The sequence below is a fragment of the Manis pentadactyla genome, chromosome 11 (genome assembly GCF_030020395.1).
Source record: "Manis pentadactyla isolate mManPen7 chromosome 11, mManPen7.hap1, whole genome shotgun sequence".
In the NCBI taxonomy this organism is placed as follows: Eukaryota; Metazoa; Chordata; class Mammalia; order Pholidota; family Manidae; genus Manis; species Manis pentadactyla.
In genome coordinates, this window is record NC_080029.1 from 116008374 (window position 1) to 116030570 (window position 22197).

General features: G+C 34.1%; 1 protein-coding gene across 1 annotated transcript in view; it reads left to right on the forward strand.

Annotated features, from left to right (window-relative positions):
• The window catches only part of PIAS1 (protein inhibitor of activated STAT 1), a 115531-nt gene that overhangs the window by 72446 nt on the left and 20888 nt on the right, over positions 1–22197 (forward strand). The window contains exons 3-8 of the mRNA XM_036932362.2: positions 2742–2826; positions 3085–3132; positions 5959–6049; positions 6703–6837; positions 13297–13402; positions 21607–21680. Coding sequence (XP_036788257.1) covers positions 2742–2826; positions 3085–3132; positions 5959–6049; positions 6703–6837; positions 13297–13402; positions 21607–21680 — 539 coding nt within the window. The remainder of the gene's footprint in view (positions 1–2741; positions 2827–3084; positions 3133–5958; positions 6050–6702; positions 6838–13296; positions 13403–21606; positions 21681–22197) is intronic.

A 22197-nucleotide genomic window follows, 5' to 3' on the forward strand; every position in this document is an offset into this window, starting at 1 on the left:
AATATTTGAAGAATGACTATCATTGGATATGCTGTATGACATCAGGGGCTGAAAGTTGCAGCATTATCTATTTTGATTCAGTATATGGCCATAGGGAGGAAAGGGGACAGGAAAATTGTTGGTTGTTTTAAATACCTTACCTCATTTATGTTCTTCAAAATAATCCTGTGGGGGTTTGTGTACATGTATGTGTTTATGTTTAAGTATTAGAAGAAACAGACTAGGAATAGATAACTAGTACCTAAGGTCACATGGCAAATAAAAAGCAAAACCAATCTGAAATGCAGGTCTATGTGATCTCATCTCTTTCCATTAAACTTTGCTTCTCTCTATAGGACTGCAGGCTTTCTTAAAATTAAACTGTTCATCACCAGCATTGTTCTGCCTTCTGGCCACTCTCCCCTCTCTCTAAAAGGGTTCAAACAAAGTATGAATGGAAGGTTTGAAAGGAAGGTTGAACTCTCTTGGTCAGTGGCCTGTAGACTTAATTTGATCACATGCACCTCTCAGCAAAATAATTTTGCATGTACCATATCTTATCTATGTATGTTATATGTATTATACTATTATACTAATATTATATATGTTACAAAACAAAAAAATAGAAGTTAAAAAAGTTAGGATTTTACATAAAATTCTAGATATTTTTGTAAATTAAATGTTAGATTTTATGTAAAATCTCAACTTTTTAAAGCTTCTATTTTACAGGTAGTTTATGTTTTCCTGTTTCCCTTTTGATTATCTTGTGTACTCACTGAGCTGCATACCTTCAACATTTGAGGTCATTGTTTTGGATGATTTGTAAGACTTCTTTGTCATTTTGAAGAGTATATGATTCTGTTTAGCCTGAATTTTTCTGAAAGGGTTGATGATAGCTTAATTCACTTTCAGAAGAGTTTTTAGATAATTTAATATCTAAGACAAACACTGAAAATTTTTTACTAGCATTCATAGCAGAAATTAAGCCTGAAAACCACATAGTATATGAAAGATGCTTTTCCAGACAAATATTAATAACCTCATGAGCATTATAATCTATATATATAAAAAGAGGATGTAAGTAAGGGTTATTAAATAATAAACCTGATTTCCGTGTAGGGTGCAAGAAGCAGCCTTGTCATTTTAATCACATCTTCTCTGTCTAGATCTGTGTTTGTGTGTCCCACACTCTGTATTCATATATTCTAAAGTGAATCTGAAATTTTGCCTAGAGAGTAATATGAATTTTTGTACTTGAGAAATTATTTTAGTACTGTTTTAGAATGGAGCCAGAAATCTAAATGAGGCTAAACCTACAGGACTAAAATCTTTATAGAGATATATCCTCTAAGAAGCAAAGGAGTTATCTGTATTGCCTGACAAAGGGAACTGTGTGCTTTTCTCCATTCTGGTCCTTGGTTATCAACCATTTGCCTGGTTGGTACTTCACAATTACGATTAACTTTCTGGTTAATAACTGTTTCTTGGGGATAGATTTTTTTTTTCTTTTGTACTTCACAATTAAGTTTAACTTTCTGGTTAATAACTATATCTTGGCAATGGATTTTTTTTCTAAAGGAAAAGCTTCCCAGATAACAAAAAGCAGAAACACAAATCTAGCCTTTAAAAGATACTCCTGTATGGAGATGAAATTGTAGATCAGCATTGCTCTTTTCCATTTTTTTTCTTATAGTAATACGTTGTACAGATTTTTCATCATAACATACTGCAGTTTGGTAGTAGTTGTAGAGGAAGTTTTGCTTGCAAGTAGGGTCAAATCCAGTTTAATCAAGGATGGCCAACTCCAGTCACTTTTTCTACACAGGTTTAAATAGCCCACAGGCCAGGAGTTCCTTGATACTAACTTTTTAGTCATTCTTTTGTTCTAGAATATTAACTTGGAAAAGTACAGTTTAAATAATTTAATCTGGTGTTTCTTAATTTCCATCATCTTTTATTCATTCAACAATAATTTAGTGCTTTTTTGTGCCAATCACTGAGTAAATATTAGTGAACAAGAGGGATATTGACCACTGATTTTTAAAACATATTTAATGTGTATTACAAGCCAATAAACTATTGTTGCTCAGAGCAGCCACTTTAGGAATCACTGCTCTACACTGACCTGTGCTTCCTGCCTTTTCTCTCACTCTCTTCTCTGTGTGTCCCTTCCCATCCCTCCCTTCTTCCTCTCTTTATTCTCTTCCTCCCCTTTTTGTAACTCTTGCCTTATTGAGATAGTGACCACAGGCAAAATTTGAAGTCAAATCATCCAAGTCTAGGAGAAACTATATATATTTGTTGTATAAAGCTTGCATGGTATATTTAGGCAGGGGATGATAAATTTCTTAATTTGCCTTGAAAACCAAATGTCTTCTCACCTGTGCAGATCTCAAGGTGTGTATGTTTGTTACTTAGCTCAGAAACCATGCATCTTTAAATGGGTTTACATTTATTTTAATTGAAATTAATATCAGTATGTTTTTTTATAAATATGCTTTTTAGGTGTGAACATTTATATGATTGTCTTAACATTTATTAGTGTTTCTTTGATTATGTATTCCCTGAATTTGAATCCTGATATGTCTGTCTGAAATTAGCCATTTTTTGGTGCCCATTTGTGTTATATTACAACTGCCACATATATTTAAGAGCTGTTACATCCCAGTCAGTTAAAAGCATGTGAATGGTGTGGTTCTTTTTTTCTGTTGTGTCCTCTATTGATGAATTTGAAGGTAAAGTATAATTCTTTTCTTCTTTAGCATCAGACAACAGTCAGCGCTTTCGAGAAACCTGTTTTGCATTTGCATTGACACCACAACAAGTGCAGCAAATCAGTAGTTCCATGTAAGTTGTCTTCAAGTGTGATTTGCAGTTTAGCCTTTGAATCCAGTATTGTCTTATATTAAGTGATTTTTTTAAAGACAGTATAGTGGGTAAATATTAGTAAGCAAATACTAATATTGGAATGTTATTACAGTGGTAACCTAAGAACAGTTATATCTCTACTAAGTTGAAAAACTTTATGCTTGGTGGTATCTTTGAATCAGTTTTCATGTGCATATTTTAAAAATAATTGTAGTTCTTACTCTTGTCTTTTTCTAGGGATATTTCTGGGACCAAATGTGACTTCACAGTGCAGGTCCAGTTAAGGTACAGTGTTGACTATAGTATATATCCAAAATTTAAGTTAATTATGCTAAAAGATTTATTTTAAACTCTAACCAAAACCAAAACCGTCTAATTTGCCTTGTCCTGCATTTTAAATCATTAATTTAAATATTCTATAAGTAATATTCCATATGAGACATCTCTTGATAGTTTTACAAAGATGAACGGAAAATTTTCCAATATGAATTCACAGCTGCCCCTTATTCAATTTCTTTTCTTAGCCCATCTCTTCTAAGAATATCTAAGAAATCTTCTATGTTAATATGTCTTTATCTCTTGCTTACATCAATTATCTTCTGCTCTTGTTACTCAATGACTATACATGTGTGAACCTAAGTGCCCTACACTGTTTTTGTGGCAATAGGGATAATAAAAGAGAAAATACGAAACAGTTTTTTCCTCAGCAAGCTTTTTCCACTGAAGTGGGAAGGGTAAGTCAAACATGCTGCCCAGTGTCAATAATCAGATGCTAAGTTGTATGTACAAATTATAAATACACTAACAGGTCAGAAAACTCATAAAAGTTCCTGCTCTGTGCTTTGTAGAACAATGAAAATCTCTAATGTAGGCTTAAAAATAGTGTAATGGAAACAGTAAGAAAGCAGAGGAGAAGTTGAGGTCTTGGTTTTGGAAGGCACTAACAAAGATGTTCCTGTGTTCAAGGTACTTTATCTGCTGTCAGGGGCAGTGACTGAATAAATTAAAGGACTAATAATATAGGGTGCTTTCATAATTTATATTGGTGATGACCCTTTTTTTACTTCCTGCGTCAACAATTTATATTTTGTTTATACTGATATGTAGGGACATCATCCTTTAAAATAGTGGGTTTCACCCTGTTGCTGGAGCCGCCGTTAGGAGCCTGTACACTCTGGTGACATTCCATCTCCCCTGTGCCTCACCCCTCCCTCCTCCAGCAGCCCTTGCAACATCCTCTGAGCCCAAGTGGTGCTACTAAGTTTTTGCATGTTTGACTTCTGGGTTGGTTTTCATATGAAGAAAGAGTCCCAAGACAACTAAAATTAAGTTTAAAAACCATAGCTCTAGAACTAAGGATCTAGTTGCATCCTCAGTATTTTATATTAATGTACATGTGTTCTTTAAAGCAGCAACAGGTATGGTTTACATTATAAAGGAAGGTTTTCTTTCTATGACCAACTTTCTAATTCAGAGATTCTAAGGGAGTCTTGATGGTTAAAAATTTATCTGCAGAACTTGATGAAAAACAAACGGTTTTGTATTATATTTGGTGATTGTTAAGTGGTTCTTTGTGTTTAAATACAGTGGTCATTTTTCATCCCCACATCAGTAGGTCTGCAATCACAGTGTATTTAGGTTGGGAGTATATACCTATTTACTATCCTAATTCTGTATAAATTTTTATATAAAGCATGAAAATAATTTGACCAGAATGTATCAGCGTGTTCTCTATTAATGGGATTCCTAGTCTGTTTTCATTCATGTACCTGTTTCACCTTCCCTCCCCTATGAACTCTTCACAAAAACTTTCTGCTTTTGTCCCCCTTTTTTCTTTCTTTTGCCTTTAGTTTGTTTGGCTAGTTTAGATTTTTACTTTTTATTTAATTGAGTAGGAGTCAACCTGTCATATAAATTATTTTCCTATAGCCCAGGCAGTCAGCATCCATGTTTTAAATGTATCCCTACATTGGAATAATTCATTAACAACTTCGTGGCATCCTCTTACTGTTGCATGTAAAGAACTGGCCTGTAATAGAAGGTTCTGTTGGGGTTAGAGATGATCCTATGAACTTTGACATCTGTTTGTCAAGTATTTTTTGAGAAAATTTTTATAGATCCTCAATTTTTAACCTTTATATGGATCCTTAATCCTTTTGAGAATCTGATGGAAGCTATAGATTATCTCCCCATAAAGATGAATATGTATTTAGGAAATTTTACATAGAAGACTATCCCATTTTGTGTACCCTTCTCACACACAGATTCCATGGCTGGCAGGTTAAGACTCTACAGATGTTGAGGGAAGATGCTTGTGTGACTCATGAGTATTTCATAGAATTCAGAGATAGCATTCTTCATATTATATAATTCAAAGGTGTTATGAACATTCTGTAAAGATGGAATGAGCCTCAACAGTATATTGGGAATAAGGAAGTAATTAAGAATAGATATCTTAAATAGCAAATTAATAATTTATTTCTTGATCTATGTAAGAGTTAACAGAGGATTTATAAATTATGTAGCTGTTCTTGGTTTTCTCAAAAGATTATGCATGTAATTTTCTAAATACATGTGGATAGTACAAGCCATGTTATTACTCAACATCTTCAGTTCTCAGGGAATAATGGAGTACCTTGGCTTAGTGGGCAGAACTTGGTCCTGGAGATGGATTTGTATGATTTTCAGTATCTTTGGCTAAGAACCAAAAAAACTGTTTCATAGGCAACTAAATTTGGGAAATAATGCAGATGCATGTTAGCTCAGCTTTAAGATGTTCTATATTAAAGAAACAATTTGTGATTTTTGATTCAAAAATTTTTAAACTTATTCAACTACAGAGCCCTCCCCTGCCAAACATGCATAAGCAGATGATTGGAAATATTATGAAGATACTTACAGGTTGATGGTCATGATTGCTGAAACTACATTGGCAGAATTATCTATTATAAACCTGTTTAAATATGATTTATCATGTGAAATGTTTGGTCTTAATAGTTTTGTTGTTGTTGTTATTGTTAATTTGACCATCTTTTAGATCATCTACTGAACAGAAATAATAATGAGGTTATCCTTTAATAAAAGAAATTAAATTTGTCCTTTATTGTTTAGGTTTTGTTTATCAGAAACCAGTTGTCCACAAGAAGATCACTTCCCACCCAATCTTTGTGTGAAAGTGAATACAAAACCCTGCAGCCTTCCAGTAAGTCCTAAAAGCTATTTTTTAAATACATTGCCAGCATAGCTAGCAAATAAGTCATCACAGTTGTTGTTAATCATAGATTTTCATTAAGAAAACGTCTTTATTTTGGATAGATATTCAAGTGACTGAATAAAGCACTTGTACCGACTATGTACGAGTAACAGCTATGACGTTAGCTGTGGAGAGAAAATCTAGGACTTGGAGTTGGGTGTGTCAGCTTCAGTGTGATAGTGAATTTGGGGAGCAGAAATTGTCTCAACAAAACTTCAGTGGTGTTCCTGTGAATCTGGTAGTCTGTTGGGAGAGAAGAGATTTGAGGAGTGCTATGCCTTAAACAGAGGGTGGATATGGAGGTGGATATTGTTCACCTTAAAAATATTCCTTATATACTTACCCAAGTCTTTTTATGAATTCACCCCAATTCTTAAAGTTTAGAGATTTTCAAGTTGTAGTACCACTATTTTTCGCAGACTTACTATAATGAGACTGTAGGGTTGTTTAGGAAAGTACACAGGAAACTTGTATTTGCTTCTTTCTTTTTAACAAAAATGTTCACATTTTCTAGGATGTGATTTGTAGGTTTTTGTTTTAGGAGTGGAAGTTGAAATGATTATAGAAAAAATAAGTAGAAATAAATTATATTTCATCCCTAGGGTTATCTTCCACCTACTAAAAATGGTGTGGAACCAAAGCGACCCAGCCGACCAATTAATATCACATCACTTGTCCGATTGTCCACAACAGTACCAAACACCATTGTTGTTTCTTGGACTGCAGAAATCGGAAGAGTAAGTAAATTTTTGATTTCTGAATTATAAGGAGGGGTTAATCTCCATGGCTACCTGAACTAATATGTAAATCATACTGTAAAATGAGTTGCAAAAGGATTTATTTTTATCTCACAATGAATTTTCAACATTTTCCCATTTAAAAAATGGTATCATGCAGCATTCGGTGTTTTATAGCCTAATCCTTTCACCCAGCAATTTATCATAAACGTCTTTGTATGTCATTACATGTTCATCTGCATGATTTTAAATGGCTACTGCATATTCCAATGTGAGTATGTCATAATTTAGTCTTGTCTCTATTGTTGAGCACTTATTTGATTTATTGATTGATTCATTGCTGTTTCAGAAAACATTTTGAAGACCATCCTTGTAGCAATAGCTTTGCATACATACATGATAACTTCCTTAGAGTAAATTCCCAGAAGTGGAATTGCTGAGTCAGAGAGCGTGCAGAATTTTAAGAAATTCTTTGTACACTGACAGATTGACTTACCAAAAGATATACAGATTTATTCTGTGACTTTCAGTGTTTATTCATGTGTCTGTTGACTCATACCCTGTCAGTGCTGAGCTTTTTCTTCTGTAAAATCTTTATAATTTTAGTAGGTAAATAATGTCACCACATTGCTTTAATTAGTACTCCTTTTATTATTACTGAGATTGAATAGTTTATGTTTATGATTACTTACATTCAAAATTGTGTCTGTATCTATTTCTCTTGCGGTTTTCCTTACGGATCTTAAGACTTAAGCCTCTTTCACATGTTACAAATATTTGTTTCCAGTTTGTTTGCCTTTTATTTTTATTTCTATGTGATTATTGAATGCATAGAAGGTTTAAATTATTATGGAGTGAAGTCTTAACCAGTTTTTTTCCTTTTTAAGTCTTTCCCTCTCAGCCCTGTCATGCTCAGTCCATCTGCCTTTCCCAAGCTTACATATATATTTGTTTATATTTTCATCTAGACTTTTGAGGTTTCTTGTTTTACCCTTAAATATTTAATCCATCATAAATTTGTGTGTTGTATGAAATGAAAATTTACTTTCATTTTTAAAATAGCCAGCCAGTTCTAATACCATTAGCCAAATAAGTGCTGATTGAGATGCCACTATTATTATGTATTTGATTTTTATTTATCCTGTATGCATTTCCAGATCTTTTCTGTATTGTTTCTTAGTCTAGCATTCTTTTTCTGGGTTCAAAAATTTTTTATTATTGAAGTTTTATGATATAAGCTCATAGATATTTTTATTTGAAATTTATTGAGTGCTCACTATATGCCATGCACTGTACTGAAAACTAGTAGTATCAAAGTGAGGGGAAAAAGTCCTTTCTCTTTTGGAGCCTGAGATAGGAGCCAGGTGGTCACACACACAAATGTGAACTAGTACTATAAAAGAGAGGTGTGTGGTGATTTTAGAGTATATTAAAGGGCATTTTGATCTAGAAAGAGTTGTCAGGCAGGGTTTCCCTGAGGATTTAGTGGCTGAGCCAAGAACTGAAAGAAGGCTAGAAGGAATCAGGTTAGAGGTTCAGAGGAAATCACCTGCACAACAGCCCAGTGGCGAGGGTGAGCCTAGTTCTTTTCAATAAATTGAAAGGGTTCACTGGCTAGAGTGCAGAGAATGGAGAGGAGCAATGTACAGGATGAGGCTGGAGAGGCAAGAAAGGACCAGACCACATAGGGCCACTGAAGGAATGTTAATGTTAATGATCTTCTCTTTTTAAGCAGAAGGTTTACAGGACCGTATTTCTGTTTAGACAAGATCACTCCTCAGAGTGGGTAAACAGCTTGAATGGAGGCCAGAATCATGCAGAGGGGTGACCTCTTAGGAGCAAGCTTTTCCTGAAGATCAGTGAGATGGTTTATTAGCCTTGAGTGGTGGCAGTGGGGATTGAGATAAGTAGGTAGATCTATAGGACTAAGTGATAGATTAGTAGTAGGGACAAAGAGAAAGGAGATGTTAAGGGACTGCTTGGTTTGTGGCTTGAGTAACAAGGTAAATGATAATATTACTGAGATAGAGGAAACACTGAAAAAGGATTGGTTTCAGTGTGTTTTGTTTTGCTTTAGAGGGGGGAGTGTTGGAGAACTAGATGGAGAAAATCATGAGTTCAGTTTTGAAGTTTTGGAATTTGAGACATTCTGAATAGGCAGTTGGGCCTATAGGCTCAGGATGAATTTGGACTAGAGAAAAATATGTGAGTCATCTGCATATTGGTGGCTATTGGGGTCACACAAGCAGGTCTTAGGGGGAATGCATCAAATAGGAAGAGGAGAGTGCCTAAGACTTATTCTTGAGGAACTGCACCATTTAATACTGGGTTGAAGAGACAGGACCTGCAGAGGACCTGGGGACATAGTGTCACAGAGGTGGAACAGCTGGAGAGTGGATATAAGACACCAAGGGAAGAGTTTCGAAAAGGAAGGAAGTGGTAAGCAGTATTGAACAGATGTTGAGAAGTCAAGTATGTTGAAGTCTAAAAAACACCCTTTGGATTAGGAACCTGAAGGTGACTGTGGCATGAGCTGTTTCACTGGCTGGTGAGAGGGGAGGCCAGACTGTGACCAGGTGGAGAGGCACTGGGCATAGTGAGCTATAGAAATATGGCTTTGGAAAGAAGGATGTGCTGGAGGGAAGTGTGAGATGAAAGTTACTTGTTTTAATGAGAGATTCTTTAACATATATAAAAAACGATGGTATCTTCTAGAGACAAGGAGATTAAATATACAAGAGAAAGAAAGGTTAATGAATGGTGAATTGCTTAGTATCTCATGGCGGCTGAGAGACAGCTTCTTTAGTTAATGGAAGAATTAAAGGAATCTTGGATGAGTGTGTATGATTGGTATTAGAGAGATGGGTGTGTTCTGGTCTCACCACTTCTTCGTGACATAGCAAGTCAGATAAATGTGCTGAGACTTGTAGGGGAAAAAACAGACTTTGAGGGTAGTGAAAATGTTGGAAAAGTAATTACAGAGAATGAGACATTTTCCCTGCATTACTTCACAAACTTTTCTGGGAATTTGAATGAGATTGCTTAAAATTTATATAGATTAAGTTAGGGAAGATTATTTTATGTACAATATTTAATGTACCCATTCCAAGAACTGTGTATTTCTCCATGCACTCAAATCCTCTCTTATGTTCCTCTAATTTAATAGGTTTCTTAAAAGTCTTCAATATTTTAAGTTAATTTGTGTTTATTATTATTATTGCTATTATAGTTTTTTTCTGTATTTTCTAAAGAATTTATTGCTAGTGTATTTAAAAGCTAGTTATTTTTAAATATTTACTTAATATCTAACTTCACACAGTGGTTCTAGTAGCCTTTTTGTTGTTTTCTTGTTTCCAGGTAGACAGTTTTGACTCTGAGATTTATCATACAAAAAATGATTATCCAAATATTTATGCTATAATTTCTTGTTCGTGTCCTATTGTGCTGGCTAGAACTCTTCAGACAGTGTTAATAATAGGAGTGCTAGTGGACATACGTGACTTACTCCTTATGTTAATGAGAATCCTACTAGTGTCACAACATTAAGTATTATAATGGCAATTGATTTTTGATAGAACAGTTTCATCCACAGCATATTCCTGTATTTGTGAGAAATGGATTTGAATTTTATCCAAATCCCTTTTGACATATGTAAATGTTATTTTTTTTTTCCTTTGCCTAATTGTCACCATTAGGTTTTAAAAATCCTTTTAAATGTTTTACTTAGTGTTTTACCTTGGGGTTCCCCCTTTTTGTCCCCCTGTTTGAAGAGGTTGTTGAAAATGTTTTGGTTTTTGTCTGTGTGTGAAAAGTATAACCTACCAGCGAAGTATAACACCAGGTTTTTTACAATGAACTATGAAAGAAGTCTGAAATTGAGAGGAGGGAAATGCTGTTGCTGATATGTAGCACTTGAGAGGGGGGGATACCTTTCCATGGGGAGTCTTCCAAACCTCAGAAACAAAACAGTATCTTCAGTGATTTGAAGGTTTACCAGGTAAGATCTTCCTTCATGTAGACTCCAGTCAACAAGTTGGAGACCTTTCTGAAGTAAACCATTGAAAGAAAATTACTCTTTTCTAAAGTCAAGAAAATAACTTAACAGATTGTTTTTTGTTCCGTTTTTAATTCATCTTGTAAAGATACACTAGTTTGTGTAGGATCTTTTACTGTTTGGAGATTAATTTGTATTAGTATGTGCCATTGAGAAATGTTAGAAATACCTGTTCAAAAGAAATAAATAGAAGAGCTAGTAGTGTTAGCTAAGGCTACTGTGGTAATCATATTGTAATACATAAATATATCAAGTCAACAGGCTGTGCATATTAAACTTACACAGTGTTACACGTCAACTATAGTTCAGTTTTTTAGAAAGACATAATATAAAAGAGCTAGTACAGTTCTTGAAGGAAATAAGCAAAGTAAACTGTATTGTAACTTATCCTAAAGCAGGGTAATCACTGCATTTGGCATTTGTTACTCTCATTGTTTGTAGAGAAGTTATTCAGATACTGGTGTAAAGGGCACTAAATGAGTATATTATGGAGACAATGTCCTATGAACTTGGTAGGCAGTTCTGAATATTTTACCAAAAAAAATTTAACAAAAACATCAATGTAATGCAATATATACCAGTAGTTGGAGTAGTACTTTGAAAAGTTAGGGGAACAAAATAATGTCTACGTAGCAGATACTGTACCACTAAAACTTTGGGGTTTTTTGCCACTGAATCTCTTTCATGTAATACAAAATTTAATTCTACATTATCAGTACAAGTGGCATTGTTATTACCTGACATTCTTTCTGCTGCTGCTGTTTTTCTTTTTCTTATTTGGTTATGTTTCAACAAGAGTGGCCATACCTTTTTATTGAACTTGTAGTTGTGGTTTTTACTTGATCTTTCCTTAAAATTTTATATAAAGCTTTAGGGTAATTACTAGTTCTGAAGATTCAAGCTGTCAGTACATAATTTCACAGTGTTAATTAGTATTCCTCCAGTTTCTACCATGCTTGAAACATTAATCAAATAAATAACAAAAGTGAATATGGGTTTTTTCCCCTAAAAAAAGCTTAGATGTTGTATGCTCTAAAATTTAAGGAAGTTTTAAGGTTATTTGTTAATTATAGTAAATTAGCTTTTTTGACCCTTCATTTTTTTCTCAGAAAATGTGTAACATGGGAACAAGGATAGGCTTCTGAACTCTAAATGAAAATACGAACTCCCAGAGAATATTGTAAGATATTTTCTCTTGTTGCCAAAAGAGGGGACTGCATTTTCAGAAGTGTGAAAGGAACTTGTTGGAATGTACATTGGACTAGGCTGAGGGTCAGAGCCCCCAGGCTGTGTGAAAGCAGGACTGTAGAGAACTACACTGGCCTGGGCCATTAAGCCTGCTGTCCTCTTTCCTCTTGGTCTCTACTGCCAGCCCTGTCACCAAGCAGATAAATGATCGTGATCAGATTCCACATTTTTTGTGTGTCTGTGTCTCATCAACCCCTCACTTAGAAAAATACTTATCCTCTCTCTCTCTTATAGGCCTTATACCTTACAGGTTTAAATGAAGTAGATAGTGTATATTAAGAGTGCTTTGAAAACTGTATATAGCTGTAAGATAGAAGGTGCAGTAATTATTTTTCCTTTTGCTTCTTTCCAAATCTCTTGATCTTCCTCTTGATCCCAATACCAAATGGAAAGTTGGCCTTTTTATTGAGATCTCTCTCCTACCCTTCACAAGCCTCAGCCCTCTTTTCTTCCTCTTATCTAATCATTTACCTTTTACTTTACCTTGGCTTATTAGTTAACTATTTTCTTTGTCCCCTTCTGCTATTTACCACAGCTGGGTAGTCCCTGTGCTGGTACTGGATTCATTTGCCAAACCAGCAGCTTCTCTTTAAAAATCTTTAATATTCCCTCTGCTTCTTGTGATAATGGTCCAAGTAGGTTCTTTTCAAGAACTAGTTTAAGATATAGAGATTAAATGGTACAGATTAGGAAGCCAATCTGATCTGTAATCTTTAAAATAGTTACTATTTTAGATATATTTATTACCTACTAAATATGTTTTATGAAGACTTTGACATCTTATTGGTCTTAGTTTATATTTAGTGGTCTTTTATATAAGCACCTTAAATTGATTAGCTTTAAGCGTATGTAGTCAGGTAATACAGAAGCATAGCAGACCTGCTTTATTGCTTGAAAGTTGGATAATTAGGGCAAGTTCTTTTTTCTACACTTCACTTTCCTCATCCATAAAAGTAAGTTTATGACCACCTCAGCAGCTTTTTGTTTAGGGTTTAGCGAATTACCCTTCATGAGAACACCTGAGATAGTGCTTGGCACACAGTAGGTGTTTTAACAAATGTTAGCTTTCTTTCCCTATCACTGTGGGATTAAAATAGATGTACTATTTACTTACATATGTTGTTTGTTTTCTACATCTTTTTTTTTTTTTTTTTCAGAACTATTCCATGGCAGTGTATCTTGTAAAACAATTGTCCTCAACAGTTCTTCTTCAGAGGTTACGAGCAAAGGGAATAAGGAATCCGGATCATTCTAGAGCTTTAAGTACGTATGATAAACTTACTTCATTTCTGCAGCTGAAATATTTTGGTAAAGGTTAGAGTAGTATTTTCTCAATTCAAGAATTTTTTTTTTTTAACTAGAGCTTGTCATTAAAGGATTAAAAACACTGAAAACCGTATCTTTGTAACAACTTATAGTTTATAGTCTATATTTTGCTGATCTTAAAATTAACCTTGTAAAGCCAGTACACGAACACAGAATATATTACTAAAACTTCATAAAATAAATAAATGTTCAAGGAACTTTAGGACATGGGAAGGACATCTTGATATATATTCCATGAGAATTATTTTATATTTAAGGTTGATCTAGAAAAAGTGTGCAGGCATTTATGATGACCAGATTCTGCATGAACAAAATAAAAAGTGAGTCATTGGGGTTATAGAAATAATGAAGTAGGTTCTGCTATTAATCAGTTATGTAGCTTTGGACAAGCGCTCTACTTTGAGTCTCATATTCCTCATCTGTAATAAGAGGTTTGTGTACCATATGATTTCTGAGGCCCCTCCAAAGACTGTTTTTTTTGGTATGAATAGCTAGATGATTCATTTTCTTGTGTTGAATTTGAGTTAATATAGTAAGGTTTGCAGATTGACTGTTCTGGCCCCAAGTTTTGAGGGTTAAGGCCAGAAGTTGGTGGTCTTTCCAATGAGGTGATTTAAGTTCTTCCTTTTTTTCTCTTCTTTGTGAGAGAAAGATTCTTCATGGATGAGTGGATTGGGGATGGGTCTAGGCACTTAGGGTACAAAACTTACTGGCAGGGGTTAGCTAGCTATTCTCAAAGGATTCTTGATGTGAATTTGTTAATGAAGCTCAGTGTCAGATTCACATTTAGGATCACTGGCAGAAAGAACTAAAGTAGTAAAGTCAGCTCTCCTCTTACTTCCCTTTGTGGTACAGCCTCATCTTTTTTCTAATCTGTTTCTGTGCCAGAATAAAATATCCTACTACCTCTGAATATCAGTTTATTGAGGAAATAATAGTTCATTGAGGGATTTTTCTGTATTAAAAGGGCTCTTTTAAAATGCAAATTGAATCTTGAGTCAAGAAGAGTACACTTTTGACTAATGCCTCCCTCTTTCAGTGTCCTTGAAGGACAATGGGGAGCTACAGTGACAGTGCTGGTTGGGGACCTAGGGGTGTGGCAACTACATTTGGCAGGGGCAAAGAGATAGAGGAAGGAGAGTGCAAGAAAAGAACTTTCTTCTCACTTGCTCAAGTCCATTCCTGGTCATTCTAATGAGAACCTTCACATTTGCTACATAGTGCTAGAATCTCATCTTGTCGGAAAGCATTGTGGAATTATGTGAGCCTGTATGGAAAAGGTAATCATAACAAGAAATAAGGCAGATTAAGCTGTTATATTTAATAATAAGAAGAAGACAAGCTGTCTTTGCTCCAGCTATTAACTTTTCTCCACTTGTAGCTGTAGCACCATCTGGAAGGGAGAGTGGGAAGATGAGCTAGAATTATTTTATTTTCTGCAAAGAACCAATGTTAGCCACTATTAAGCAGCAAAAGTTCCTTAATCCAAAAGCTATTTATTTCATCTGTGATACAGTGCTGGAGGAGGAGGAGTTGCAGATTTGGTAGGATTTTTGTGGCAATTTATATCTTACTTACTGTCCTGGGAACCAACAAAACGTTAATTTGAATCCTACCAATAAGACATTTGTTGTAATTGACTAAAGAACAGACTATTTGCCTTTTTACTATCAGTAAAGAAGTAACTTTGCCAGCAAATTAATTATGTAATTAAAATACTGTGTTAAGACAACCCGAGAGAAGAAAATGCTGACAGGTTTCTCAGATATTTTTGAAGAATCAAATTACCAACAAATATGTTCATTGTTAAGTCATTCTCTTACCAATAAATTCTACTGGCAGGTTTTATTAATCAAATGAGAAACTGTTAACATCTTGAAAGAATAAAGTCAGTAATTAGACTTTGCACAGGGAAATCCATTCTCTGATAAATTTGGCTTAGTATATTTTTGCATTGTGGTTTCCACCTTATGTAGAGTTGCCCCTTAACAATGAACACAAAACCACCCTTGACTAATTCTTGGTCAGGTTCCTGTCTTCTCTCCCTCTTCCCTTCGGTAGTCACTTTAAATCTTGGCCATACTTTATGCAAACACTATTCTCCCTCTCTCAGATCACTGCTAATGCAAGAAAATTGGGGTTACAAGATGTGAATTCTCTAAGCTGCCCATTTCTTCCTTAATCTTAGTGCCACTACAACTACTTTTCAGCTTATCTACATTTGTACCCATTCTTTCTTACTCTTTTCAGTCTCAGGAGGAAATAGCCCTTTTCTTGCTCAAAGCTAATCTTTTTTTCATTTATTCTTCTCATTCAAGAAATAATATTAAGAGTCTGCTGTGTTCCAGGCACAAGGAGTATAGCATTAAACAAGACATACACTGTCTCTGCAGCCCTCAGAAGTTTGCAGTCTAGTGAGAAAGATAGGATTAAATGATAGCACAAGTCATTAATGAATTACAGTTGTGACATGTCTTAAAGAAGAAAGGGAACTCTGGAGGTGATTACAGGAGAATGTAGTCCTCTCTTGGTGCTGTGATGTTTAAAACAAGATTATAAGGATGATGAGGAGTGAAGCCCCAAGACAGGAGAGGAGTACGCTGAGAGGCCAATGAAACTGGAGTGAAGAGAGCAAGAAGAGTGATCAGAGAGAGAGCCATGGGCTTAGTTCATATGGCTGATACAAAGAAAGATGACAGAAAACCCTTAAAGGATTTTTAAGCAGAGTGACATGTTCAGATTTGGGCAGTAAAAAGATCACTTTGAAGACTGCATTGAAGCGGGGCAAGGCTGATACATTGAGGCCAGTTAGGAATCTAGTATTACACAAAATAAGGGATGATGGTGTCTTGAACTAAGGTAATGCTGATAGAGAGAGAAGTTAGTTTCAGAAGTGTTGAGGGTAGAAATGGTAATAGACTGTGGGGAGTGAAGAAAAAGGAGAGGTCAAGGAGAAGTTCTAGGTTTCTTACTGAAGCACAGGTTACGGTAGAGAAACCATCAGTTTGTGAGAGAAAGATCAGAGTATATACTCTTAGACTTTTGGTATTGGAGATGTCTGTGAGACATCAGGTGAAAATGCTCAGGAACAATTTTGAGACCTGGCTCTCTCATTTACCTTCTCTCTGTCCTGTATTTTCAGTTCCTGTCTCTCTATAGGCTCATCCTCTCAAGTCTCTCAACCTTTAAAAAAACACAAAAACAAGCTACTTTCTAGTAGAGCTCTGTGTTCATCCTATTGTTCTTATCTAGTTCCTCAGAGTACTCTACACTTGCTCTTTTTACGTCTTCTCTGTAACCCATTGTTCACTGAAATTGCTCTTGCAGATGTCACAAGTGACCATCTGATTTCCAAATTTCAAGTTTATCTTCCTAGTTTTCATTTTTTTTGCTACATTTCCTACCAACCACTTTGTCCCTGAAATTCTCTTTTCTGATTGTTTCTTCTCAATCACTTGCCTTCAGTGGATTCTCTTAAGGAAGCATGTCAAGTTTTTTTTTCCTTGGGGTTTCATCTTTGGTCTGCTTTTCTCCATACTTCCCCTAGAGATCATCAGAACCACTTTTTTGGTTTAAACTAGCACCAACTCCAAGATACATATCTTCATCCCAGACCTTCCCTTGAATTTCAAATACAGATATGTGTAGCTAACTACCTTCACCAAAACATTCTACTTGCTCCTTAAAGTCAAGTATTTAAAACTGAGCTGACCAAGTCCTATCAAACTTAAGCCCTAAATATTTCTCAAATCTGTCTCCTGTCTTTCCATACCATCACTGTCCTAGTTTAAGCTCTCCTGTCTTGCCTTTATTTTACAAATCTACTTTTAAATAATAGATCCCTCTCCTTTCTTGGCCTCTCTTCATATCTCTCCTCTGGTGGCAACCTAAGTGATTAATTTTCTTGCTATTCCTTTATAATCCATGGCTTCTTAACACTAATGAAACAAAAACTTCAGCTTCTTTAGCATAACATACATGGCTTTCCATAATTTGGCACCTGCTCATTTCTTTCCAGTGTCACCTGTATTTACTCTTCTCATGCATTATTATTAGAAAAACACTGAATTGTTTTCCTAGTGCTTTGCAAGTACTGTTCTCTGGGCCGCAAAACTTTCCTGTTGCCTTCTTCACCTAACTCGTTGTCCTTCACATTTCACTTTTTCCAGGAGGCATCTCAGAAGCCCCAGTGGATGAGTTGACTGGCAACTAGCTTCCTAAACATGTGCATCAGAGCACATTAGAGATGATCTCACTAGGTGTCTTTACTCTCTACTAGACTATGAGTTCTTTGAATTCCTAGTTCTTAGCATAGTTCCTGGCACATAGTAGATTCTCAGATTTTTGGTGAAGGAAATTGACGAAAAAAGTTCTAGAGTAAAAATCGTATCTCTGTGCCTTTGTTTCCTTTCCTATAAAATGTGAAGTATTGGACTTAATATGTTCATTTGTTTCCAGCCTTAAAATTCTAAAAGGCTGAGTATAAAATAATCTGACACTAATGAAGGATAGAAATTATTTAAAAAGCAAACAACAACAAAAAAAACCTAGAACAGCACTAGTAGAACAATGTCTGATGATGGAAATTTTCTGTATCTGCACTGTCCCATGTGGTAGCCACCAGCCATATGTGGCTATTGAACACTGAAAACATGGCTAATGCAACTAAGGAACTGAATTTTAAATTCTATTTAATTTTAATTTAAATATAGTCACATGTGACTAGTGGCTTATAGCTCATGATAGCAGGGATTTAAAAAGATAAACTTTAAATGTGGTTAACTATAATTCTCTTATAGGTCATCCTATAAAAATACTGTTAATACTGTAACTCACTAACTCTCAGAAGACTTCCATGTGTTGGTTGATAAGCCAGATGAATATTATGTCTTGTTTTTATTTTTTATTACCTTGCCCACAAAGGACAAGTACTTTTCTTAATTTTTTCTCCATACCTTCTTGGGTTTAAATTTAACATAGTGATTTTTTCCCTGCTCTCTCTTTCTTTCTTCTTCCTCTTGGTTATGTTTATTGAAAGTACAGTTTACACACAGTAAAAATCCACCTTTTTAAGTATACAGTTTGATGAGTTTGACAGGTATATGCACTCATGAACCACTGCCACATTCCAGGCAATAAACCAAATAGAGTTTATTCCAGGAATATTAGGTCGGTACAATGTTCAGAAATCAATCAGTATAATTCACATTTTCAGCAAACTAAAAATAAAAAGATGGTATGATTATTTCCATTGATGTGGAGAAAGCATTTGGTCAAATTCAGTATCAAGTCATGATAAAACTCTCAGCAAGGAAAAAAAAAAGAAGGAAACTGCCTCAGTGTAATAAAGGGTATTTACAAAAAACCTTTAGTTGGTATCATAGTTAATGGTGAAAAATTTGAATGCTTCACACCTAAAATTGGGAGCAAGGCAAGAATATCTGCTCTTAAAACTGCTGTTTAGCATTGTCCTTGCAATCCTAGGCAGCACAATAAAGCAAGAAAAAAAAGCAAAAAATTAGAAATGAATAAATAATTATTGTCTTTATTTGAAGATGACCTCATTGTGTAGAAAAAAATCCCAAAGAATCTACAAAAAAGATATAGTGCTAGTATGTGAATTTAACAAGGTTTCAGAATACATGGTTGATTTATAAATATCAATTGTATTTCAATTAGCAGTAAATAATTGGAAGTTGAAATTCAAAAAAACAAGAATTTACTATAACATCCAAACATATGAAATACTTAGGGATACATTGCACAAAATATGTGCAAGATCTGTATGAAAACTACAAACCTGCTGAGAGAAATTAAGTAAGATCTAAATAATGGAGAACTAATGATTTAGAACACTCAGTATTGTTATTAGAGAAATGTCATTTCTCTCCATGTTGATCCACAGATTAAATTCAATCCTATTAAGATCCTAGTAAGATCTTTAAAAGTATCTTTACATCAAAGGATTGACTAAGATTGAGTCTGTGATATCAAAGGTGAAAGGCAAGCTTTTTCTTTTTTTAATAGAAATTGACTAGCTTATTGTAAAATAATTTCAGAACATGCTCTCACCTCTGAAAGAAAGTGAATATACAAGTCACATTTTACTTTTAAGTAGCAGTAGCCAATATTTATTGAGTAGTAATGTTAGGTTTTAGAATATTTTATGTGTATTAACTCATCTAATCCTTAAAACAGTGCTAAGATTTACAATTATGATTACCATTTACAAGATGATGAAACTGAGGCATAGAGAGGTTAAATGAGTTAACATTAAGTTTGAATTCTAATTTAGGCTGACTCTAGATCCTGTATTAATCACTCCCTCATTGCCTCTCCTAATTTAATTTCTTTTTGAACTCCTAAACATTAAACTTTGTTTTGCATAAGGCTCTATTGTGATCTATGGTATTGTTTCTTAAATTTAAGTGGAATTTTAAATAGGCAAAACCCAAAGTCAGAATGGTCAATAATCACACTAGAATTCTATTTACATGTTTATTTTGTATGGCAGTTATTTGTTACCTCAAAGATAAAGTATCTTGTCAAAAAAGATAATTTTCTTTAAATGTAGCTTTATATGAAGATTAAGATTGAGACTATAATGGCAAAGGCATGCTTTCATAATTTACATATGATATTAATTAGCATAAGTGATAATGATAACTGTATTTTCCAAACTAAAATACAGGCATTTTATGCCTTTTCAGGTGTGAGAGGCACCTTATGAGTTATATAGACATTAAAACTTTGGAATTTCCAGGCCATGAAGTGACTTTTTAGTCTGGCATCAGAATCACATCTATTTTTTTAAAAACTACGCATTGGTGTCCTTCCTCCCTATTCTGATTCAGTGGGCAGTTATAAGTTAGAAAGCTCTACAGGTAGTTCTGATGTGCATCTTACTTGAGATTCACTAATTTTTGAAGACAGGTGGATAAAATATGTAAGGTTTGGACCATCTCAAAAAAAAAAATCCAGACTGTGATCACCATGTTTAATAAATACAGGATTCTTACTTCTTATAAATGGTTATCAGTACAACAGATACCACCATTCTTCCTTATCCAAATATTTTTTCCCTCCCCATTTTTTTTTTTACTCTGTGGTAACTGCTTGGTCATACTTAGTTGCTCGCCCCAGCTCTGAAATTCTAAGATTGACTATGTATACAAGTACTCCATTTGGGCAGCCCTTACAAATGTGAGCCTTAAAGTTACTGTGGAACAATTTAAAAAACTGTTTGCATATTAATTACTTTAGACATTTGCAGTTTCACTTTTGCATTGAAATTTCACTTAAGTTGTAAATTAAAGTTTCAAAAGTAACAGATCCCTCAGGTTTCCAGATGAGAAGTATAAAGATCCTTGTTATATTAGACTGATGGAGAATAACAGAATAGCTATTAAAAATAAAATTACTTGTGACTCCTTTCTTAAAGTTTGCCTCCTCTCTAGATAGTTTGAACTGAAAAGACTTAGAGGTTATCTAGTATGAGTTCTTGTTTTGCTAGAAGTAAAATTGAGCTCAGAGAGGAAGTTTGACTTGCCCAAGGGAGCATAATTAGTTTATAGATAAATAAATGGAAAATTCAAATAATTTTATGATAAAAAAGCAATTAACTTTTTAAAATGTGTTTTACAATAAATATAACCTGAGCTTTGGAAAATTTTGTCAATGTTAGTTTTATGTTTATAAAACATAGTTATTTTATATACCAAAATAATATTGGTCATAGTTTAAAAGAAAGACACTCTATATCCAGTATCTTAGAGTTATAAGAGAAAAAGAGCCTGCTATCAGTAGAATATGTCAATCTGCTGTAGAAATTTCCTTTATGTTACTGCAAAGCAGTTTTTGTTCTGTGGGTGAGAAATAGGAAACTTACAGGAAATGTAGTTAGTCGGTCTAGAGATAGACAATTGTTTTCCTTCCTTTGCTTATTGTAGAAATTATAAACCATTTACTTGTTTTTATCTTTCCATTCAATTGATGGGGAAGTAATTAAGCAGATTAGTTTTTAGTTTTGTTTTTTTCTAAAGGTTCTTCAGTTTAAGTTCCTCATTCTTTTTTACATTGCATCAGCCATGCATCTTTAATAAACTTGTTTTATTTGTTTGTTTCTCTTCAATGAATATCAGTTAAAGAGAAATTGACTGCGGATCCAGACAGTGAAATAGCTACAACCAGCCTAAGGGTTTCTCTGCTATGTCCAGTAAGTGTTAACTAATACTTTCTTTCCAGAAGATTTAACATATATTTTCTCATTCTGCTAAGTATTTCCAGTATTTGGGAAATTCTGTTTACTTTTTAAATATACCTACCTTTCTTACAGTTGTGAAAAGTGGAAAGACATTATTATTTAGTTATAGGATTGGATTCTAAATATTTTTATAAATCTATAAAAATTTTCTACTTTTAGTAAGATATATTTAAATATTGCTGTTGTTAATGACTGTCCCTTAGACTCAAGTATAAAATCTCCAAATACAGAATGTTCATTATCTCAATATTTTTATTAAAATTTCATTTTTAAAAATAATTTCATTCTGAATAAAAATTTGGCTCCGATTACCTACACATTCAATTTAACCATTTTGCCAACAATGACTACATTATAAGAATCCACCAATTAAAAACTTCTATTTAGCCTGAATAATTAATTGTGCTTATAAAAATACTTAAAAATATTTTTAAACCAGAAAATGAGTCTCAAAATCATTTCTTTGTGC